General features: G+C 40.8%; 1 protein-coding gene across 5 annotated transcripts; it reads left to right on the top strand.

Moving 5' to 3' along the window:
- The first annotated feature begins 116 nt into the window (after positions 1–116).
- TRAF6 (TNF receptor associated factor 6) lies at positions 117–25,245 on the top strand. Of its 5 annotated transcripts, XM_074230493.1 has the most exons (8): positions 763–788; positions 2,805–2,961; positions 9,177–9,498; positions 12,260–12,410; positions 13,427–13,585; positions 15,382–15,453; positions 17,180–17,257; positions 17,644–25,245. In XM_074230493.1, exons 3-8 carry the CDS (start codon positions 9,203–9,205, stop codon positions 18,472–18,474), a joined length of 1,587 nt encoding a protein of 528 aa, XP_074086594.1. In that variant the 5' UTR covers positions 763–788; positions 2,805–2,961; positions 9,177–9,202; the 3' UTR covers positions 18,475–25,245. The 5 variants fall into 5 exon arrangements, with proteins under 5 accessions (XP_074086595.1, XP_074086596.1, XP_074086593.1 ...); XM_074230494.1 differs by lacking the exons at positions 763–788; positions 2,805–2,961 and adding an exon at positions 117–268; XM_074230495.1 differs by lacking the exons at positions 763–788; positions 2,805–2,961 and adding an exon at positions 287–345.

The following is a 25,245-nucleotide window of genomic DNA, read 5'->3' as shown; positions in this document are numbered from 1 at the left end:
CGGATGAGTTACAATACGAGGTCAGCTATTGGCTGGGGCGTCCCGCCCCCGGGGGAGCGGCCAATAGGAGAGGGAGAGCGCGCCGGTGGGCGTGGCGAGCAAGGGCGAGAGGAGGCTCGGCTGGATGGCGGCTGTAGGCGCCACGCCATGGGTGTCTGACGCGGTTTTGTGTCTGGAGACGCCGGGTAGATGTAAATGACCGGAGGAACACGCCTTGTTGATGGGCAAGAGCGGTGGATCTAGCTCCAATAACCAGTCCTGGTGCTAGGTAGGAGGAGTAGCGGGGGATGCTCCTGGGAGGAGGAGCCCGCGGAGCAGAACTCAAGTTATAAGCACCGATCGTGGGTAGGACGCGCTAATAAAGCTCGACAAGCGCCGATAGTGGGGGGGGACAATGTAATTTAATAGCAAGTGATGATCATGGGTAGAAGAACTAATATAACAGGGACGCTTGGCCATGGGGAGGAGGCGCGAATGAAGCTCCATGCCGGGTCGGGAGCCGCGGCCACACCCCCTCCCCTCCCCCAGCCCGGGAATCCCCGCTCCGGGCCGCCGCGCGTCACTTCCGGCTCCGTCACGTCCGCGCCGCGCCGGGGGCACTCCCGGGGGGGGCGCGGGGCGGCGGCACCGCCGCGGCGGCAGGGGGCGCTGCGCCGCCGGGGAGCGGATGTCCCCTCTCGGGCGCCGTCGGCGGCGGCGGCGCAGGCGCGGTGGCGGCCCCGGGGAGCCGGGAAGGCGGAAGCTCGGGCGGCGGCGGGGCGGCCCGGCGGGAGCCCGGAGCGGCGCGGGTGAGTGCGGGGCCGCGGGCGGCGGGGAGGGGCCTCCGTCCGGGGCAGACCCGGCCCTGCCGGAGAGGGGACGGGCCCGGCGCCCGCCTCAGCCGCCCGGGGCACGGGGCACGGGGCGAGCGCCCGCGGCCCGGCCTCCTCGCCCTCCGGCCCGGCGGGGCTGCGCCCGGGGTCTCGGAGAAGCGAGCCGCCATGCGGCCGCCCCGAGGCCGACGGGGCTGGCACAGGTGCCCGGCGCCGCGGGCAATCGCACCCTCGGGGTGACGCCTGGAAGGCCATTCACTGTTCTGATCCCGGGGGCCCCACCCGGCGGGGCGGCCAGCTGGCGCAGGGGGTGGGGTCGGGGGACCCGAGTTCGAATCCAGCCTCAGACGCTTGATCATGATCAGCCGTGTGGCCTGGGGCAAGCCACTTCACCCCATTGCCTTGCCAGAAAAACCTAAATAAAATAAAAGAGATAATCCTTGTGCCACCTTCTTCACCCGGTTGTCAGAGGGAAGCGGACCTGAAGTCTTTGTGCCGTATTACATGTACATTTTAGCAACAGCCTTCACGAAGGCTAAAATGTTCACACAAGAGGGGACCTTAGAGATCTCGGGGAGTCCAACTCCCTCATGCTACTGATGAGCAAACCGATTTCCAATGGGTCAGATTAATGATCCAAGCTCAGGTCACCCGCTGCCAACCATCACATTGCAGAATACTTTAGAATAGCAGCCTTAATATTGGCACAGTTAGGCTCAATTAATTAATTAATTTATTTATTTAGGGTTTTTGCGAGGGAATGGGGTGAAGTGGCTTGCCCAAGGCCACACAGCTAGGTAATTAAATACTCACGTACTTAAATTTTTTAAGAAAGCCTTATTCCAAAATTTGGATGATGACAATCATTTCTAATTCTTCTCCCTCTGTTGTCTTCATTTTAACTCACAAGTTTGAAATTTACTTTCAGTCTTTTGAATTTTAAATCCCCCCCTTCATTGCTTTAAAAGATTCAGGGGCCACTAGGTGGCACAGTGGATGGAGTACTGGCCCTGGAGTCAGGGGTATACACCTGATTACCTAGCTGTGTGGCCCTTGCAAAAAAAAATTCATATTGTTTAATCAAATCTGTCCTTTCATCATAGAATAATCTATGGGAAACAACTTCTCTAGGAGTCTTAATCCAAAAAAAAAAATATTGGTCCTTTGACAATACTTTGTTTACACCTCTACTTCCTGTCTCTTTCTTTGTATGTCAGATGTGATATTTTTAAAAAACATCCTGTGAAAACTTTGATCTGAGCTAAAAATCATGTTTGAAAGTGTTATTTGAAGCTTTTCTTGACCTTTATTTCACCTTATCCCTACCTGCAGCTCTTGTTGCATGAACCAGTTGTCTTTTCCTTTCCCAACCTGGGAAACCTAACAAGTATCATTGGGTGCTTCAGTATTTAGTGATTTATGGGAACCTCTGGTGTCTGGCCATATTCTCAATGGTATTTCTATGCACAGTGGAACCAAAAGAAGCTTGTAGTGGTTGCCTAACAACTTTTTAGCCAATTAAAGTCTTTCTTTTGCCTCTAATTCAGAACTAAAAACCCAGAGACCCAGCAGGAAAGAAAGCTACCACTAGTTCATGGTTCCAGCAGATCGGTGAAAGGGTGAAAGGGAGTTATTTCCCCTCCCCGTTAGTTATTCACTTGGGGTGGAAAAGGAAATGGCAAACCACTCCAGGATCTTTGCCAAGAAAACCCCAAATAGGGTCATGAAGAGACAGATACAACTGAATAACAATGGGGTCAGAGCTTTACTGATAAAATAATGTCTCACATTTCTATAGACCCATAAGGATTTCAAAGTACTCTGCAACTTTTATTTCATCTTTGAAATAAACCGTGAGGTAGGTGCTAGTCTACAAATTGTCCCTATTTTCTAGTTGGAAAAAAGCAGACTACCAGAAGGTCAGTGATGTTTCCAAGGTCAAACACAAATCCAAGTGTTTTTGACTCTTGAATCCAATGATCTGTCTTGTAGGCTAACCTCCTACCTCCCAGTCCAGCTGGAGTGAGCAGTGGGGCAGTGGAGAGGACTGGGCCTGGAGGCAGAAAAAGCTGAGCTCAAAAGTGGCTCCAAATATTTCCTGACCTTGGCAAGTCAGTTTGCCTAGGAGACAGCTGGTTCCAAGGATGAAGTAAGTGTTGGGCCTGAGTTCAACTGTGGCCTCAGGTGACCCAGGGCAAGGAACTTCACCTTTGCCTCAGTTTCCTCAACTGGGTCCTCTAGTTTCATTCTGTTGAAGGAGGCTGTATGTCTTAGATAAATAGAAGATAGCTACAAAGGAAGATGAAAATAACCATTCAATCAGAAGCAGTTTTATTTCTTTTCTCTCTTTATTACTCTTTGTTGTTTGTTTTTTCAAAGTTAACAAGCACATATTTCTTCCACCATCACCTCACCCAAAAGGAAGACAAAAAAACTCTTGTAACATATGTACAGTTAAGCAAAACAACTTTCCTTATTGGTTATGTCTAAAATGTCTCCTTGTTGAGTTCATCACTAAAAGGTGCATAACCTGACCTCAGTTTCCAAAATAGTTTTAAAATTTGGAAATGATTTCATCTGGTCCCTTATTTCTACATATGTGGAAACCGGGGCCTAGACAAGCGAAGCCACCTGCCCCAAGGGATGACTGTCGGAGGAGCCAGAGGGAGAGCTCCCATGTGGCCTTCCCCCCTTTCTTTGGCCTGTCCAGTGCCCTACGCTGCCTAAAGGCAGCAGGAGTGGTCCAGGGTCTGGAGTCCGGAAGACCTGAGCTCAAAACCAACTCAGACACTTACTCATTGCTTGACTCTGGGCAGATCCTTCCCTGCCTTCTGCCTTGGATTCCTCAACTGTGCAGTGGGAACAATTAATCATGGTACTTGCCTCCTAGGTTGATTATGAAGGTGGAGATCATTATTATAAAATACTAAAATACTAAACCTAAAGGGCATAGCCCATAGTACTTCATAAAGACTTGGTTCTTTCCTTCCTGGTGGTTTATTCTTCCATTCTTTGAAGGAACTACCAAGTCTTAATTATTTTGCTCATCAGGAAAACCAGAGAGGAAAAAAACTGACCAAAAACTGATCTGCTCTGGGTTGGGCCTCTTCCTTTCCCAGTGTTCCCTTGAAGGTGGAGTAAACAGCCTTTTAACATTATCTATGAAGAGAGTTAGTATTCAGGAAAAGACAGTGATAGATAGGATACATGGCCTTAATTCCTAAAGCAAGGAGTATTTTTTTTTTTTGAGAAAATGTAAGTCACTAGTATTTTCTTTTAATGCTTGATTGATATCTTTAAACTGCATTTTTACTGGAATTTTTTTCCACCAAAATTGTAACTGATTGAATAACTTTCTTAGAAATGCATTAGTCAGAAAAGATGTGTTTAAATTGTGGAAAAACCTATGAGTTTGTTTGCACAGGCTGAGAAAATGAAGATTTCCCCAAAAAGGAATTGTTTGATAAATGAGTAGAAGATGAATATTGGGAGGAGGAGAAAGTAGGCTTCCTTCTTGGTCTAGGTGAGCAGACCTTTAGTCAGCTCCTGCGGTCTAACAGGGACCGCACTAAACCCAGAGACAAAAACAGATCCCTGCATTCTGGAGATTCAGGTTTGAATGGAGGAGACAACCTACAAATAGCTGTCTGCAAGAGATAAGTACACTATATAAGAGCAGGGCCTCTATATACTTTAAACTATATACCTGGCAACTTTTGTCTGCTGTGTGGCTTATTGTTGCCTTTCATTTATATGAAATAAAAACCTAAGTATCTCCCATTCAAATATTTGGGTGCCTCCTTGTGGTCTAGAAATGATGCTGAGTTCTCAAAGGTCATCAGAGCACAAGCTGGAAAGGCTGGTCCAGGGCAGGTGACAAAGTGTTTACTGTTGGAGGGGGAGCATCACGAGTCTGGAAGTGTTGTTTTATTAGCCAGGCTAAAGGCTCATGAATATTGCATCCAGAGCAGCTCTTGGGTCACAAGTCTGAATCTGTACCAACAGAGGGAAGACAACATATGCAGTGAAAAAACTGCTGGTTTTTAAAGAATGAATTATTATTTAGGAACATTACTCTCTGGCACTAATTTTCAAATATTTTTTCAGAGTTTGGGGCTTTATCAGCAACACCACCTCAGATACATTTCATGAAAAATTGGGCATGTCATTGCTGGCCTGGTGGATAAAAAACACTGGCCAAGGACGCAGGTTCTATCAGCAGTGTGATTTCACTGAGCCTCAGTTTCTTGATATGTAAAGCAGTTACCTCATGTATCTAACAGGGCTTTTTATAAATCATAAGATCCTCCAGTGGTGTACATTAAATGTATTTTCAGGCTTTTTTGATATATTGCTCTGTTTTGCTGATTTTTCCCCCTTTATTGTCTTTAAAAATAATCTAATGAGATAATATATATAAGCTGCTTTGTAAACAATAAAGTGCTACATTAGTCATATGTATATGAAAGCACATTCATATTTTTCTCTTAAGACTAAAGAGAGCTATGTCACCCCAGGGGAAAAAAATTTTGCCTTTTAATCATATAAAATACACCTGGGGGATAAAACACCATGTTCAGTTTAAGATATAGCAGGATTTCTTTATGAAGTTACACATGTCATATATGGCATAACCTACTATGTTTCTTAGTAGGACCAGTAAAAATAGTTATTCTCCTGTAGTGAGCATGTGAGTATGAATTTACCTGTTAATTTTGCTTTATTTATTCGTCAAAATGCCATTTAAGGCAAATTACATTTTTGCTTGACTTTTTAAAATGTTGATTTCAGTAATGGCAAATAGGTAACAGATGAAAATCCAGGGGTCTCATAGATAGGCAAGTACACATGAAGGAGAGACCTCAGTTCATGATATCTGTAATGATGGGCAAGTTTCAGATGAACTGCAAATTCTTCAGGGGTCTTAGCTTGTAGAGGTAGAAGTCATTGGTCAGACCCTTTCATTTTCCAGGTATAGAAATTGATGCCCACAGAAATTCAACAATTTGTCCCAAATCACTCTTGCAAGAGGCAGAGCCAGTACTTGAATCCGGAGTATTTAGACTCCACAACCAGAGTGATTTGGGGTTGGGTTTTCTTTTGGTGACATATTGCTACTTAAAAAGAGGTTAGAATGATCACCAGAGTACTTATCTCAAGATGATTGTGAGGCAGAAATGAGATGAGAGACTATATGACATTCTTTGCAAGCCTGAAAGTAATAGATAATAGTTTTTATCATAAGTGTTTAAAAAAAAATTCACCTTTTTCATAACAGAGCTATACTGAGAACTAACAAGATGGCTCCTACCCAAAACAGGTATCTTTTGTTTCCCAACCTTGGAAGCATCTTTCTTTCCTAAAATATTTTTTGATTCTGAAATGAAATAACATTGAAACCATCCAACAGGATTCAGGATGACCTGGACCCTAGCCCTGCCTCAGACCCTTTCTGATTGATGCTGCACAAGCTATTCATCTCAGCACCTCAGGGCCTTCAATTGTAAAATGAGGGTTGAATTCAGTGGCCTCTAAGGCCTGTCTCCTAATTCTAAATCTGTGATTCTTTAATCTTCTGATATGTATTTACTTTCAATTTGATTGATTTTGATTTCGTTTCTTTGGGTTAGACTTCTTGATTCTTGAGAAATAATATTAGATTTTTTTTTGTCTTTATACATAAAATAATAGCTAGCATATTTGATCCTTTGCTCCATATTTAACCATTTTAAAATAAAATCTCCTCTGTTTATAGGAAACATCATTGTATAACTAATCGATCATATCTAATGATCTGTTTTAAAAATTCATTCCAGTTCCTAAGCAGCTGCTCAACAACAAATAAACTGCTTACAAAGAGAAATTGACTTTCAGGTTCATAAGACATTGTGTAACATCATGTAAACAAAGGACAAAATGTCACCAGTCAAAGCAAAACAAACTGTTTAGACAGGTACTCGTTTTTTTTAAAAAGGTAAACTATAAACATCATTTATTGGTGACTATTACTTCCAAACTGTTAACACCAGGTAAGACTGACAGAGCAAAAAAACTTTTCTTAATATTAAGAACATAGGTTTTACTGTGTACTGTGCACTCTGTAATATTAATATTAGTATCTTACTAAACCCTGGGAATACTGTTAGTATCCAAAGGCAGTCCCTGCCTTCAAAGAGGTTACATTTTAATAGAATAAAATAAAAGGGAGAGCTGAGAAAAAGATGGAGGAAGGTGAAAAGTAGTCTTGTGGCAGAACCAGATTTGAAAGGGACACTTCCTTAAAGGGTGGTGGTTTCCAGGGAGGAACTCACCAGTTGGAAGAGGAAGGGCCAAGAGTGAAGGCTTTGCTAGTTTGAGAAGCCTTTTGACTGTGGTGAAGTAGCCAGCGAGTCCTGAGCTGAACCCCTTTTGATTCATAGCATCATTGTATTCTCACCTTCAATGCCAAGTCTTGCTGTAAAATATTCTCAATAAAATGAAAGTGACTTATAATTTTACTGCTGAACTTACTGGCTCTTAGAACTATAAGTGATGATTTTCTTAGAACACTGGAGAGGTGAAAGATAAAATTTTGGGTTTGTTGTTGTTTTTGAGTAAGATAAGGCTAAGTCAAAACTATGTGACTTCATAGAGAATCTTGGTCTTGTATTTCCTAGATTTAAGATGATTGAAAGACTATGGAAAAGAGACTGCCAGTTATTCATTACAGTTGATGTCATACACTAGATGCTCACCTGTAGTATAAGTTTGTTCTCTGGATGAATAGTTCAGAGATTAACCTTAAAATCTTTTTAAACACAGATACCATATAAATTTATAAACATGTCATTCAGCACTTTCTGTATTCTAGATAATCCTGGGCCATCTCCAATCGTCCAGATCTATATCTGGCCACTGGACCCAAGTGGCTCTGGAGGAGAAAGTGAGGCTGGTGACTTAGCCCAACCTTGCCTCACTCAAATCCACTTCACATGTTTGTCATGGCATCACCTCCCTGATTCTCTTTGAGAATGAAAGACACACAGATTCCAGTTACACTGGCCTATTGACTGTGCTTTTATAGCATTCTGGCTCCCGAGTCAGAACAATAATTCCTCATCTCCCCTCTGCCTCTTGGAACCTCCATGATTCCTTCAAGTGCATATCCCTTCTATGAGAAGCCTTTCATGATCAATGCCCCACCCTCATCCCACTGTTTCGTATGTACCTTAGATATAGCTTATCAGTATTCAGGTTGTTTCTTCTCATTAGAGGGAGAGCCTGGCTTCTTGTCCCTAGGGTTGGCATAGTAGTAGATGTCTGGTTAAGTGATCTTAGTGAATACTGTCTGGGCAGTTTTAATAGTGACACAGGGGCAGCTAAAGCTACTACTGGATCCCTTGGGCACATACGTTCCAAACTGAGTGGATGTTCACATAAAGTTTGACATCAGAGCCCCTAGGAGTAGAAGTCCATCAGGTTGCCTGCCTAAGGAAAAAAGAGTTTGCAATAAAAAGCTCCCTCCAGTTAGTAATAGGAATGGGCTTATGGGGAAGTTGGTATTTGGGCAAGTTGGGGAAGCTGGTCTTAATTTAAAAATACATCCAGAAATGCATGTATATGTAAAACACCAGCACAGATGCACATGTCCACAACAAGGCAATGCAGGGGGCTGAGAATATGAAGAGAGTCCAAAATCTCAAGGAGCTAAGTCATGTATGAAGGTGCCTGAGGGAGCAAAGAAAATTGATAGACTTGGAGGCAAGAAACCATCTTAGGTACTTGACATAGTGACTTTGTTACTTAAGTCCTCTGATTGTTGGGAGTTTGGGCCCTGGAATGGGAATAATAATAGGTGGGCCTCCTGTGAGCATCAATGAAATAATATATTTGTGTGTCAGCTCTCCAATGTTGGAACCAGAACTTCTGATAATCTCCTTTGAATCCCCTCAGCTGAGGTCCAGAAAGATCGAGGGAGGGGCCCAAGTAAAGGGCAGAATGGTGAGTCAGTGAGGTTTGCCTCCTCTTCATTGAGGACTTCTCTAGCTGAACCATGTGCTTATTTATTGACTTCATTAAGCATCTACGGATATGCATAATATTTACTGTCAAAGAGCTTAAATATATATGTGTGTGTGTATATACATACATATATGTGTATGTATATATATATATATATATATATTTGAGAGAGGGTCCCTGGGAATGTTTGAGAGGAAGAGTGGGTAAGTGGGCAGTATCAGGGAAGGCTGAGTGGAGGAAATAATATCTGAATTGAGATTTCAAGAAATAATCCCTTTGCTTAAAGTCAAAAATTGGACAAAGAGAATGGATGCTAAATAAATCTAGTTTTAAAGCATTGTTTTCTTCTTGCTGTTTCTGTAGAGAAGTTGCTTGGCCATCTAGCAAAGATGAGTCTGCTAAACTGTGAAGACAGCTGTGGTGCCAACCAGTCAGAAAGCGACTGTTGTGCTGCCATGGCCAATGCTTGTGGCACTGTTGCAAAGGAGGACAGTGTAAATGGGAGCACCATTCCTGGGAACCTTTCCAGCTCCTTGATTGAAGAGATTCAAGGTTATGATGTGGAGTTTGATCCGCCCCTCGAAAGCAAATATGAGTGTCCCATCTGTCTGATGGCATTACGGGAAGCCGTGCAAACCCCATGTGGCCATCGGTTCTGCAAAGCCTGCATTGTCAAGTCAATAAGGTAACAAAACATAGAGCTTTTAGTTTCTCAAGAGGTAATTTTACCGGGTAAGAAGTGGCATGAGTAATGTAGGATACCAGACAGTAAGCTGAGAGAGCTGGATTCTGTTTCCAGCCACAGTTATTAGGTAACTGCCTTTCTCCCCCCTCTTTATAAAGCCATTTCTTCTAGATCTTGTTATAAAGATTGACAGAAAAATCACTATACTCTGAGAAAGGACATAGAAGTTTTATTTTTTTTCTCTCAGACAGTAAGACCAAAACAGAAAATAGGAGCCACAAGTTGAGAACATTAGTGAAAAAAATCAAACTCCTAACCATTGGGTTTTTTGGGGGGAATGAATTATCATTTTAATTTTAAATATCTAACTCAGCTTGGCCATGTTTATGCACAACAGTAAGAATGATTTGCCCTCACACCCTTTCATTTGTAAGTGATACTCTGGTTAGGGAGAGGATTTCCAAGAATGGATTAAAGGTTTCTAAGAAATCTCTCATTTTTACTTCACCTATGTATACCAGAGGTAGCTCTAAACTTTTTAGGGGGTTTTTCTTTATAAAATCTACAGTAACACAGAGTCAGCTGTAGATGGTTAACTCACCAGTTAACTACAAATTGCAGGGGATAATTTGTATCACTTGAACTAAAAAAAATGTGGTAGCAGCCGTGGTATTGTAGTCGTAGCAGCAGCTGTTACAACGATGACTTTTTCCTCTCCTTTCTTTTCCTTCCTCTCCCCCTCTTTCTTTTCTTCCTTTTTAAATTCTGAGATCCATGTGAAGTAGTTGAATAACTAGTATCTTTATCTACAAGTGGGAAACCTGAGACATGAATAAATTAAGGGTTCTAGCTATAAAACCTAGCTCTTCTCTAAGTTTCTAATTTAATACTATGCTGAAGATTTATTCTTTAGTACTTCAAGGAACTTTATTTCTGTGACACAAACATGAGCATTGTGGATTGAGAAACTGTTGGGTCATTGCTTTGAAAAAGTACCTGGGGGGCAGCTAGGTGGCGTACTGGATAAAGCACCAGCCTTGGAGTCAGGAGTACCTGGGTTCAAATCCGGTCTCAGACACTTAATAATTACCTAGCTGTGTGGCCTTGGGCAAGCCACTTAACCCCATTGCCTTGCAAAAACCTAAAAACAAAAAAAAACAAAAAAAACCCTGGGAAACCAATCTTGTTGGCTCAACTTTTGCTTTCATCGTTTCCCCCAGTGCTTCTTCACAAGATATATGTAGTAAATAGAACTAGGGTGTGGGTATTGGGTTTCCTCTTATGAAGCTAGTGACGTAGAATGTGTCACCAAATGTCATGCCGGCTTAGAAAGCTAGCTGAAACTTTTTTCTTTTTTTTTTAAATATATAGTGAGGTTTTCCTGCACAGGATGGAACTAGAAAAGGAAGCAAAACCCACAGGAAGAAATTTGAAGGTTTTTCTTTTTCTATATTCCCCTTTAAAACTTCAGCTATCTACTTCCACTTATATTAATGCTCATAGAAGTGATATCATGTAAGGTCATTACCAACAACTGTTTAGAGTCAGGACCTGAGTTTAAACCCCAGTTATGCCATTTCATTGTCTAGGAAATCCTTTCCATCTCACTAGGTCTCTGTTTCCTCATCTATGAAATGAGAGGGAGTGCAAAGTGATCTCTATGGTTCCTTCCAACTCTCTGTGATTCCTTTAACCAACAAAGTATATCCGTCCCTGTAAATCTAATTCTGTTTATTTCCAAAAGAATTCTGGTACTCCAGGTAACAGTTTTATATTTTGTATAGATATCCTATATGTTTTGTGGGCATCCTGTATATGGTCTCCCAGATTTAGAGTCCTTGAATTTTAAAGTAAATAAAGGTCTGCAATTTCATGCCTCAAATACCACTTTATTCACTGTGAGGAAATCTCAGTGTTGCCTAGGTAAAGGGATCTGAGAACATGCATCAAGAAGCACTTTGTCATTTTAAAACTTGTGATAGGAATGAGTGGGCAGAGGCTAGAAGATAATAATAAGCAGATAAGTGAGGCCAGAAGTGGTAACTACCTTTATAAGGAATGAGGTAGTCTGAGACTGAGGGCTAAGGGCAACCCCATGGCACCAGGGGATGTATACACCCTGATGAGAATAGCTCCCAAGTGGGTACTTGACTGCTCACTACAAGGACCCTGTAAGGATAAGGAGATCAATAAAGGTTTTACCCCACCTCCCCCCAGCCACTGTCCTTCAGATGAAGGAACAGGCCTTGAACCCTTTGGTGACCTACTCACATTTTGGGTTCTTGGACACCAGCTGGATTTGACATTGTACTGCTGACTCCACAAATCCATTTCTTTTTCCATTGGTCCTCTTGAAGCCACTTCCATTGTGCCCCCAATTGGGTTTAAGCTGTGCCTAGTCTTCAGCATGCCCCAGGAAAACTGGTTGGTTTGATGAACTCTTGGAAGCACTCTTATACTATTTCCATGAATCGACCTGGAATGGCACTGTTGTGACTGTCCACACTACTCAGGGTCATCCCTTAGTCTTCTTCAACCATCTGCCAGTAAGCTTATCCAGCAAAGTCTACACTTCTCTGATGGTGTTGAATAGCCCCACTTTAAAAAATCCCTTATTGATTTGTACTATGGGATTGGCCTGTTGCCAGTAGTTGTCATCAATTGTTTTAGTAATAGATATGAAATAGAAAATTTGTCGAATGAGAAGTAAGTTTGAATTGCCCACTAATAATTGTATCCATTTTTCTTTTATTTTTGGTAGAGACGCAGGTCACAAATGTCCTGTGGACAATGAAATACTGATGGAAAATCAACTATTTCCTGACAACTTTGCTAAACGGGAAATCCTCTCGCTTATGGTGAAATGTCCAAATGAAGGTTGTCTGCTGAAGATGGAACTGAGGCATCTCGAGGTGGACTGTAAATCTATTTTCTATTCTGTAGTATTTCCAAAGCAGTTTAGTTTGGTAATCCTTTGATTGTGGTCTACCATAGAAAATAACCATAGAAAAATAGAGATCCAGCAGTGAAAGAGAAGGCAATGTTTTTTCCCTCCTCTTCTGCCACAACTATCTTTGTGTGATGCTGATCTGCAGCCAAGCTGGTCTGGGTCATACAATACCATACTGAACGCCCATCCCCGTTTCTCCCACTTTGAAAGAAGGAATCAGTTTTGTCCTGAGAATCTTTTACTGTCCTCCCTTTATCATTGTCTTCCTTGTACTTTGATCTCTAGGCTTTCAGCACTTGTGCATTTCTTTGTTAGATGGGATACTCCTGTAGCTAGCGATTTAATGAAGTGATGACATGAACAGTAGCATCTGCTTTTCTGGGAAGTCAGTTTAAGTGAGACCACTCATGTCAGCCAGTGGCTGATTGCACACTCCAAGGTGAATGACTGGTCCTTTGAGGAGCTCCTCCTTGAGTGTGCTTTACTGGAGAAGACCTGAACGTGGAGAGAACTTTTGTTCTGTGACTCTGAATCTCTTTCTGACTGAATGTGTGACAGTTGTGATAGAGACTAGGGTTGGGATTTCTGGGTGTGGAGAATTCCTGGGCAAGGAAATCTCCTCTGCCAGTGCAGGTTGGCACCTTTTTTGCCCACAGCACTGATCAATAAAGGGACCTGCCCAGGGTCATGTAGCCTGTATGTGTCAGAAGCAGATTTGAATACAGTTCCTTCTGATTGGAGGGTTAGCTCTTTTGCCTCTGCATATATATGACCCGTTTGCACTTACTCTATGAATTTTAAAATCCTAATATTTGAAAGTACTCGTTAGAGTAGCTTTATTGTTCATGGTCCTGTGCTAGATCATACCATATCCATGTTCTCTCATATCTGAATAGTGGCTAACTCAATGTGCTGGGATAAGGTGGAACCTTTCATCTTAACAGACAGTAATTGATTTTCATTTTGCTCTTCTTACAGGATCACCAGATACATTGTGAGTTTGCCCTTGCAGAATGCCCACAGTGCCACCTTTCCTTTCGGAAATATGTCCTTCACAATCATATGCTCATGGAGTGTCCAAGACGACAAGTGTCTTGTGTGAATTGTGCAGTGCCAATGCCATTTGAAGAGAAAGAGGTATGTATTGACCTTTTACAGGTGGCCTGGAAATCGATATCTGTCTACATTTGAGAAGGACCATGAAGGGATGGAAATTTTTTGCCATAATATGGCATCACGACATAATGAGTGGGGCATTGATCCTGGGGGGTCAGAGAGATCTGGGTTCAAATTTAGCTTCAGTCACCTATTTTTGTGATGCCAAGACAAGGCCCTTCACCTCCAGGCAATTCCATGGTTTTAACTGCTGTGTGAAAGATTGCAGTCTGCACTGGTGGATGGGGTTCCCATTGATGAAATCACATATCCTTCATGTAATAGAACCTTTTAACTTCATTATCACTCTGGGCAAGTTAGCTTTTGATGCTTAAGAAGACTGAAATATATTCTCACTGGAGTGACTGAAAGGTTTTAAATGCATTGATATTAACTTAAAGAAGGTTAATTCACATTGAAACATTTTTTTTTCTCATTGAAAAGCTTCACAGGGACAAAGTTATAGGAAAGGTGTTTAGATCTATATTCCCACCTCTTGTTTCTTAAAGACTCATCTTGGAAATATCTAGGTTATTCAGGATCAAGTTTGTGAAGAACACAGAGGAAATACTGTTTAAAAAACAAAAGTTCATAATGCTTTGGTATTTCTTTGGTTAGGCCTATAAAGTACCAAACTTGAAACAGTTCCCATTTACTTTTAGAATGCCTTGATAGTGAAGGAGGTTGTTTCTTGACTTTATAGCAAGAAATTGAGTGGAGAGGCTTGTGTGAGTAAAGATTATGCTGCCATTGACAAAATTAGAACTAAGATCCAAGCCTCAGAGAGTTTGTATTATCTTGTAACTGTTGCTCCCTATGTACTTTGTCAAACTTCTCCTTATGTATAGTTTGCTGCTCTTTAAAATGTTTGGGGCAGCCAATGATAGGGGCCTGGCTTGGAGTCAAGAGAATCTGAATTCAAAAAAATGGGTCCCAGAGAATTGCTAGCTATGAGATCCTGGGCAAGTCATGTAACTCTCTCTTTGCCTTAGTTTCTTCATCTGTAAAATGAGTCATAGCAACTCCCTTTCCAGGTTGTTGTGAGGATTCAAGGAGCTCGTGATTGTAAAGTTCTGGAGCACCTGGCAAAGAGCAAGTGGTATGTTAGTGTTGGCTATTATTTTGAAAGAGAGACAAGTGAAATTAGGAAAAGCCATAATTAGAGCAAAATCCCATCTACTTTGTCCCCACCGAGGTACATATAGAATCAACATGGAATGTGGATTTTTTTCCCAGTGTTGTGACTAGTCATTTAACTTGAAGCCTGGGATTTGGTTTTCCAAACTATAGAGACTTAGAGATTCTATCTGGTGATGAGGAAATCTAATAATGGGATTTGACTTAGAACAATGAAGATACCAACATACCAAAATCAGAAACGATTACATTTAATAATCCCATTATACAAGAGCTTTGTTAGGTGGCTTCATGCTGTTGGTGGAAAAATATTGTCTGTGAGGAATTGGAATTAATGCTTAACATAAATCCCACTAGCCCCAGCTGTTTGTAGCTAGTCATCCAGTAACAATTGAAAAACTATTGCATTTTGAACAGTATTCTGTTCAGAGAAGTAGAACACTTAAATTCATGAGTGCCCTGGGAAAAAGGGAAAAATCAGTTCTTGAAACTATTGAAGTAGTGGATGCTATACAAATCTCACTGTTTCTGTGTAATGTGGACTGGGAGAAAAATCTACCTCACACTTGCTTAATTGCTAATGGATTGAGATAAAATATACATTATAGATTATGCCTTTTTTCTTTTTCTTCAAAATGCAGTTTCATGACCAGAATTGCCCATTGGCAACAGTCTTCTGTGAATATTGTAATACCATGCTTATCCGGGAACAGGTAGGGCAACTTCATTCTTTTTCACAAATACAAATCATTCACTGAAATCTCTCAGGAAGGGGATCTGTGTCAGAGTTGAGAATAAAATACCAAAAAAATGTTTTAAATAGAGATGCTCCATAGTGTGGCACAGGGTCATGGAATTCTTTTTGAGTGATAAGGGAGCCTGCTTGAGCTAGGTCAACAGTATCAGTCATTTTTTGTTGAATTGCTCAGAACTCTGAAGAGGCACAAACTCAGCCCCAAATCTCTGCCACGAAGAAAAGGCTGAAGTTGAAGTGCCATGACCTTAGGCAAGATCCTTCACTTCTGGCCTCAATGTCTTCTTCCTATGATATGAGAGGGCTGGGTTAGATGACTTAAATGTCTTCTTAAAGGCCTTTCCAACTCTATCTGTACATAAACCCACACAAATGTCTATCTGTATCTATTGTCTATCTATCTGTCTTTATCTTCCCCTCCAAAACATCAGTGATTTTTAAATGAAGGGTTATTTGAACCGAGCATTCCCATCTTCAAACATATCTTCAAGCTCATAGATTTAAGAATGTTATGTCAGATATACCTCTGCCATAGTAAGTGTCCCTTGGGAATTTAGTATCCATCTGAGAAAGAGGAAGGCATAAGATAAAGCAAATTTAATCATTTTCTGACATCAGTAGATCCTGAAGCCTAATAAGACATTCTAAGGTATTGTGAGAATGCTAGGCATCCCAGATGGAATGACTGTGGTGGACCGGACAGTATCTTTGACAGTTTGGATAGAAAGTTCTGCCTTATTTCTGTTTTAAAATGTTTGGGCAATTCAAGAGCAAAAATTGAATTATTGGTAGGATATTTTATTACAACGATGAAATCTATCAGCATGTAGTAATGAAAACTCAGTAGACTTTGCCATTTGATTGATTGTTCTGCTGAAATGATCGATTGGGTTTATCTCTAAAAGATAACAATGTTCATTTTAATAGTTTTTCCTGATTCACATATCACTGCCCCCAATTCCCTTCTCAAAATTTATTTTCTTTTAAAAAAAAAAAGTATCACTTCTGAGATCTCACAAATAACTATGGTTGTACCAACCTTGACTTCTAAATACAGTCTTATTTTTCATTTAAAATGGAAGAAGAAGCCATTCAGGTACTGTTCAGAGAGGCCTCTTATCTGTTAAGGTTTCTGCTACATTGAAATGAAGGTATCAGAAACAAGAACTGGGCTTGTAACTTTAGAACTTGAGTCACTCAGCAAGGAACTCTATTTACATATTGACCAATAGAGCTGAGCTAGGCCACAACATGACTGACTGGCCCAAGGGCAAAGGAAGAAAACAAAAGGGGGGGGGCAGCTTTGCTAGTGTTCAGGGCTAGTGTCCCCAGCACTGGTCAGGAACAGCCCTGCTTTAGGTGGTGAGCCCTATCACACATACACAGACAGCTCAGATTTCTGATTCTGATTTTGATTAGTGAGTGCAAACAAGTCTCTTTCCTCTGAACACCACTAGAGGGAAGTCTAGACCTACAATAGGACTGAGTTTCTTATCTTCCCAAAAATCCATTATATGTGAAATCTCTTGGAATAAGGTGGGACTTAATACTTCACCTGTAGTATGTGACCTTGAAATTATGCTTATTAATAGTTTATTGGAAATTTAAATAGTCTATCTTAATATTATTTCACTGTCTAGAGAAAATCATGTCTTGCATGGAAATTGTTTTGTTTTGTTTTCCAGATGACTAATCACTACGCAATAGATTGCCCAGTAGCTCCAATTCCATGTACGTTCAGTGCTTTTGGGTGTCTTGAAAAGGTGAGTTTCTTTATAACCATCAAGAAAAACTCTTCTGTTAAGTTGTGGCATTTCCATTACCCAGTCAGATGCTTCAAAGAAGAAATCTAGTCTTAGGTCATTAGAAGTTCCAGGTAAACCAGAGACGACAGGAGTCTGAGTTCAGGAATAGCCAAGTTCCAGTCCTGTCATGAGATCGGAGGTCCAGGCAGCCCCTCTCTCAAGTGCTGTTGATACTAAGCAGAGTATCGAACTCATGGGGTGGTTGCAAACTTCAAAATAATCGATGTTTTCATTATTATTTTCATTTTTCCTCTTTCATCCCTTTAGAATCATCTCTGACTTTTCCTCATTCTTTTTTCAGTTTACTTGCTCTGGTCACTGACTCTCACAAGTTTTTGTTCTAGATGCAGAGGAATCACCTGGCACGCCACCTACAGGAGGACATTCTGGCCCACATGCGGATGATGGCCCGGGCCATCCAGAATATCAGTGCCGCAGCTTTCGACCCCGGACCCCCTTCCTCAGGGGCCCCCCCAGAGGTGAAAAACTTCCACGAGACCATCCAGCAGCTGGAGAGTCGCCTTGTGATACAGGACCATCAAATCCGTGAGCTGACTGCCAAGATGGAAACACAGAGTGCCTGCGTGGGGGACCTCAAGCGGACCATCCGGACCCTAGAGGACAGAGTCGCCGAGATGGAGGCCCAACAGTGCAATGGCATCTATATCTGGAAGATCAACAACTTTGGGATGCACTTGAAGTCTCAAGAAGAAGAGAAGCCTGTGGTCATCCACAGCCCCGGGTTCTATACTGGCAAGCCTGGCTACAAGCTCTGCATGCGCCTTCACCTCCAGCTGCCCAGTGCAGCGCGCTGTGCTAACTACATTTCCCTCTTTGTCCACACTATGCAAGGGGAGTATGACAGCCACCTGCCCTGGCCCTTCCAGGGCACTATCCGCCTTACTATCCTTGATCAGTCTGAAGCACCGGTGAGGCAGAATCATGAAGAGATCATGGATGCCAAACCAGAGCTGCTGGCCTTCCAGAGGCCCACCATCCCCCGGAACCCCAAAGGTTTTGGCTACGTAACTTTCATGCACTTGCAAGCCCTTAGGCAAAGAACCTTCATTAAAGATGATACTTTACTTGTGCGCTGTGAGGTTTTGACACGCCTAGATATGACCAGTCTACGGAGGGAGGGCTTTCAGCCTCGCAGTACTGACGCAGGTGTATAGTGAGCAGTCCCTGGAGGTCTCTCCTGTCCCGGTTGCTGGTTGAGGTTTATACATCACAGTGGTATGGTCCAAGCTTTCTTACTGGTGGCTTGAGAAATCAGTTCAAGAGTCTCAATCCTCTGAAAAAGAAACACAAACCAGTGAGTAAAAAAGGGGTCATCTTCATTACTCTATCATAAATTCATCAATCAGAAGCCTAAAACCTGTATCACTGTCCCAAGTCCTCACTGCTTCTGTGACAGTTTGCATTGAAACAGTTTTCCTTTAGGAATGAACACTTTGTCCACAACTACAAAAGGCTAGAATCCAAGGTCCCTTAATATATTTTAGCTGTTTTGTTAGTTCTAAGGCTATCTCTTGTTCTCAGACAAAGATTGAAGATTGATGTCAAAGGCTTTTCCCGTGAACTTTACCAAAAAGATATGTTATTTATTATCCAAAAGTCACAAATAGAGCAATTGAAAGCCTCCTTTTCCTCTTTTTCCCTGGATAATCAGAAATTTCCTTCAAACCAGGTTGATTTAATGGTATTAGACTTAGGTAAACTTAGAATCACTACTGCCTTATGTGCTCTGAACAAGAGATAGAAATTTAAGTTCTCAAAATTTTGACCTCCTTTAAGCGGTCAATAAATCTGGGGTGAAGTTCCCATTTGCTGCTTATTTTTCCTCCCAGGGAATTACCAGTTGCAAGCACAATGATTTATAACAGTCTTAGACTTGGCTAAAAAAATTTTTTTTCACCAAGAAAGTATATATATTTTTATAAAGGACTTTGAACTTTGTAAAGAGCTTTTCCCCACTGTACCTGTGAATGTTAAGCATTGAAAACTCATTGCTGAATAGTCTTGAGTCTTAATTTTGGTGCATATTTTCTTGAGTACATATAAGCATATTTCTGTAATGATAGGTTTTGGTGTCAAGGGTCATGTAAAGAATGACTTGCATCTTTGTGTGATCTGAACCAAAGTTTGAGGCTAAAATGTGTGTATAGAAATGCATATGTTGTATGTAATTATCATGACTTTTAAAAGGCATTTCCATACACACAAATTTAATAACTGCCCTAAGTTTCTTTGCAGGTACACAACACACAAAATGGTAACATCTTTGACAAATATGGATGCCCACTGCCCAGTGTAAGACAGTGATTCAAAGCTATTTGGGGATATTTATGGCTGAATTTTTTATGTCTCTTCTCGCATTACATTTTTTTACATTAAGGTGGATTAAAATGAATTTTGATAATTTTTCAGTACCCCCTTTGAGAGAGTCTGAGAATCATTAAGTAGAAGTTGGAATTTGTCAGTGGAGACATTTCTTATAGACCTATATATGAAATGGTTGCCTTAATTCCTCAGAACCATAGGATCTGCGTAAGAAATCCTAAAATGGTATTTCTTTACACACTCTCCTAAGACAATAGTAAAGGGCATAAGGAGAGGGTCTGTTAGAGATCCATCAAAGTTACTTGTTTAAATCTGTTCAGTAGTATTTTAGACTCCTTGGACATTGCATATTGGAACGAAATTGAGTTCTGAACACTAGTCATTATGACAAGTTCCTCTTAAAAGTACTGACTTAAGGAGTAGCTGAGTGAAGCAGGTTGTGACTGATCAGGTAGACCACTGGCCAAATTTTGTATTAAATTTTCTAGGGATCACATATTTTGCTGGTGAAATCCCAACAGTGATCACATCAATAAAAACCCATCAAAAGGCCCCCCCGTACCCATTTCCCAAGCTCCTGATGTGCTAGTTGTTTCTAGAGTTTCAAGAAGTGGAGATGTAGTCCTCCTCACTTGATCTAATAGCTGGGTTTATTAATACTGTACAAGCCCCCAGTAGACATGGTCATCTAAAAATAATAAAAAGACATGAGTCTTCACTGCTACAGTCTGGATCCCATTTTTGGTTTGGTTCTGCGAAATGAAGTCGTTGGCTTAAATGCTGCTAGGATACTGCCTCTGTCCAGACATAGGTGGGCTCCAGCTGATGGCTATAGTTAACAAAGAGCTTTATTGGAACTTTACAGATACCCCAAGTACCTGTGACAATACCATTCATGATTAAAGTCACTAAGGATAAAGCCAAGGATTGATAGAATTCTGCAGTGTCTAGACTCACGGATTGATCAGTCACTCTAGTGGCCTAATGACGTTTCCATGTTGTCTTTTCAGAAGTGGCCTGGTGTGGTCTAGTCTACCCAACCTGGATCACCATTTGGTGATAGGAAAGGTAAATAGAACCCTCCCCATTTCTGCCTTTTGAACTGGCTCTCAGAAACCAGAGGCAGCAGGTGTCCCCCCTCTAGGATTTTGTATATGACTGTGCTAGAAAATGCTTCTCAATAATTGTCTACTCCCTGTTTGTTTCCAGGAGGCTAAAATAGTGTTCTTGTTGAGTTGCAGGCAAACCCAGACTTCTCCTTTATGCCTCATGTTGTTGGGATTTATAGACTCAGGATGGGAAAGAAGCTTAGGAGAGTGACCACTTTTCTCTATTGCAACAGCAACAAAACGAAAGTCTAGATTTCCCTTTTTATCTCTGACACAATTCATGACCCTGGACCACCACCTCCTCATCTTGCAGATCTGTTGTTAGTACGGCATTCTTGTTACCCCTCACCCACTGTCTTTGTTATCTACTTGGCAAAGAATGTATTTGCTGCATTTTTGATCAGACAGTAGTGGCTGCCAGAAGGGATTGAGGCAGTGTGTGATTATTGTGATAGAATTGCCTCATCCTTTCTTTCTGTCCCCAGAAGGCACCAAATGTTAGTTTATTGCCACAGTATCTTGGTTTTTCAAGTTTCCTCATCTCTAAAATGAGGAGGTTTCAGTATGTTGGACCCCTGCATATGTTAGGGATTCCTTTGGCATAAAATGAATTATGCTGAAATACAGTTCTCAAAATATTTTTTTAATCAAATTCATGGACTCCAGGTTAAGTAGATTGTTTCTAAGATGCCTTACAGCTGGAAGTCAGTGATTTCATAAATAAGTTCTCTCTAACCCTTTGACAATTTTCATTTTAAGCTATCCCAGCATTGAAGAAGACTATTTAATTTGGTCATTTCAATCTGGAGAGAGTTATCTTTGCTCTCTGCTAATACTAACAAAGTGATGGCTTTGAGTGTATTAAATGACCATCAGCTGTGCTGCCTCTTTATTTAGGTGGATGCTCTTTCCCTTAGCTAGCTAATTACTCTATGCTGAATGTATTTGAGGATCATTACAAAGGCTGATGATATAAGCATCATCCAGAACAGAGAGATCCTTTTGTAAGAGCTTCAGTCTGACCTTGACTCAGAACCCAATAAACAACAAGCTCATTTCCTTCATTAGTCTTCCTGTGCCAAAAAAAAAAAAAAATGGGAGTTTCCTGGTTTGACCAAGTTGGCATATAAAGAGATGGGGCGGTATTTGTGTTTTATTAACTGACTGATCACTGCCCTCAAATTTATGCCTCTGCATCATCTGGAACTTTGTTAAATAAAGCGCCTTATGCCACTTCCTCTTTGGAGAGAGTTTGTCCAAGTCAGTGTTTATATTCAGTTTGCTGTAAGTCACACATTTTGCTATTGACTGACATTGTAGAAGTGTAATTAGAGGTAATTACTTTTACCCTTACCAAACCCCCACTTTGGTGGCATAACCAAAATTAACTTTTTTCCTGGAGAATAGGGAAGGTAAGATGATGGAAACTTGTATAGTTTTGCTAGGACTATTGAACATGAGAAGAGGAAAAATGAGTCTCTAGGTACATTTGCCACAAAACCTAGAATCTTTACTAGATTTAAACATTATCTTCAAACCAGAATAGTTGGAAATAAACTAGGGCTATGTTTAGGAATCACTCAGACTGTCAGCATAAAAAGAACAAAAATTTCATGCCTCACCAGTTGCCCACTCCATTTTTACAAGTTACTCAGGAGGGATTCTCATTTCTTTCTCTTTTTTTAATAAATGTTTTATGTTATTGGAGCAAATTTTTAAAATCTTTTTCATTTTTCCATTTATTTGATAACAGACTTGCAGAGGCCCAGAACTCATGTAGTCAATCCCTTTTTGAAACTCTTCCCTCTTTGTCTTTTTGGAGAAGTAATATACCCTAAAAGCCCATTCCAGTTCTTTTTCTTTTAAATAAATAAGATGCTGCAATACTGTATTTCCATGATGCCTGTTTCCATTATGCCTTAGCAACTGGGCGTTTTCTAAATTCTCTAAAACAAGATTCTTGCATATAATATTTTTTCTACTAATTAGTGAAGATCGTTTATGTGATGTTTTTGACTTTGTAGTTGTGTGATCTTGGGAAAGGCACAACTCTCCTGAATTTTACTTTGTTCCCCCAGCTAGCTGCCTGCCTCGCTCACAGATTATGAGAATCAACAAGATACATATGTGAAAGTTTGTAAACTACTGGTCTATGCAAATATAATTTAATTACGAAGACTATATATTATATACTATATATATGCTATATAATATTTATATATATATATAATGTTTATATCACCTTTCCTCTGTTTTCTTAGAATTTTTCATTCATCATTCCTGCAGCACTCTTCCTGGTACCTTGTAGCCAACTGCCTTAAAAAAAAAAAGTGGGGTGGTCTAATTAAATCAGTATGGATCCATATTATGCCCAGGCAGTACAACCTTAATTTTCAGTCAGAAATGAACATTTGTAAAGAGATACCTAGTTGATTTTTTTTAATTCCACCCCAGTCTTTCTGTCTTAATCAACAGACTTGTGCAAGATTATTTTCTCTTATTCCAACACAACATATTCAATACAAAGGGCATACTTTCTCCCCTATGCTCCAGTGGTACTCCTAGACCAGTTCTCTGAAAGGGGAGGCTTATCGTCATTGTTTTCCTATTGGTGCCCTGCATCTACCCCACGGCTTCTCCAGGGGGAGCCTAAAGGGGGTAGGTGTGGGGAAAGAGAGACTGCTTCTAAGAGACTTTGCCCCTCCTTGGAACTCAGAAAGAGATGGAACTTAGCACCATCTTACTTTCAGAGGGAAAAAGAAGAGACACATAATTTCCCACATAAGCAAATGTTAGTCATTTTCAAAGATTTCTTTCAATGAGACAACTTCTTTTAAATTCCATTGCTAATGTAAATGAAACAGAGTTGATCTTCCTCTGCAGAAGAGGATTATTATTTGGGAAAATAACAGGGATGTACATTTGACATATTATTAAATGCTTCTAAAACTAATTTAGAAAATGTTTAACATAGCTAATGCATTTTGTGGTTTTATTTATATTTTTGCACGAAGAGATACTTTTGTACATTACTGTGATGTAAACTGCTGTTCTAGGTCATGAATAATGATTTTAATGAGCTTGTTGCACTGGTTTTGCAAAATACCAAGGTTTCCAAATCCTGTATCAGGAGAAATGAAGAATTGAGCAGGTAAACTGTCAAATTGAAAGGCAAAGGATTTGATTGTGACCTTTGAACAAGGAACTCACATGCCTGTGAAAATGTTATATGCCCTTAAAAGAAAAGGCACCTTATAAATCTAAAGAATTAAAAAGTAATTATTAATTCATAAATGGTGAGAAAAGCCAGGAATTGATCAGTCCTTTAATGAAATGATGCACATTAACACACCAATGGCCATTGATCAATCACATGTCTTAATTGCATTTTTTTTATCTTTTGAGATTGCTGCTTTAGAAATTTCTGGGTTATTAGACATATGCACATGTATGTATTTATATATACATAAATTTAGGTATATGGGCATATAGCTATATGGATCTATACCTGTAAGTTCATATTTCTATATAAAACTTACCACAAAACTGCTGGGATCTATTTTTCTTAGGTATTACCTGTAATCCTTTACAAATTGTTCATTTTATGTTATAAAGATACTTGTGTGTGTGTGTGTTTAACTATATGTGATCACATGCAGAATTAATCAAACTTGTTTTTGTTAAAACCCATTGAGGCTATAATCATTCTAGATCTCTTAAAATCCCCTAAATAAAACTTTTATTTGCTCTCAGTCAACAAGGGCATACAAGCCCTCTGAGGGGATTGAGGGCGTTATAAGATAAAAGAATGATGGGCTGTAAGTACTATAGAAAGACAGGCTGTGGCTGTGGAAGCCTGGAACAGGCTGCCTATGTATAGTAACCTGTCACAGGAAGAACAGTGTTGTGCTCTCTATCTGGGCAGGGCCTGTCTGTCGTCTGGCTCCGATTGTAGCCCCTGAATGGATGGATGGATGGATGGATGGATGGATGGATGGATGCTGATTTAAATTTTGAAGGGCAAGATTGGGGGGAAATTATTTTTTCTAAATCCCTTCCAAACATATGTGTGTTTTAATCTTTATTTGGAGACTTGAAGGAGCCCCGTAATTAGTTATCCCAGTTCTCGCCTGCCTTTAGTGAGCATTGTAAGAAACCTGTGCTTCTAGATCTCAATCAGAAGAGACCGTGATGCCCTTGGATAGGACATTTACACACGACTTGATGGACTAAGACTTTAGACGTCTAACAACCAGTGACTGGCATATCTCCCCCTCCTTTTCCCAGCCCACCTCACCTTGATGAATGTTTGTGGAAGGCACGTGTCACTGACAAAGGGAACGGACCTCTGCCCTCCCCCCCCCCCCCCCGTCCATCCATTGCACTCGTCCCACAATAAATACGTGTATTGGTTTGTCTGTGTTTTGCCTTGTAATTGAAAAATTTAGCCAGTATTTCTGGAAAACTTTTAAAAAATAAATTGTTTTATGTTGA

Source organism: Macrotis lagotis, chromosome 3, assembly GCF_037893015.1.
Source record: "Macrotis lagotis isolate mMagLag1 chromosome 3, bilby.v1.9.chrom.fasta, whole genome shotgun sequence".
In the NCBI taxonomy this organism is placed as follows: Eukaryota; Metazoa; Chordata; class Mammalia; order Peramelemorphia; family Peramelidae; genus Macrotis; species Macrotis lagotis.
This window is presented reverse-complemented; position numbering and strand designations above follow the sequence as displayed.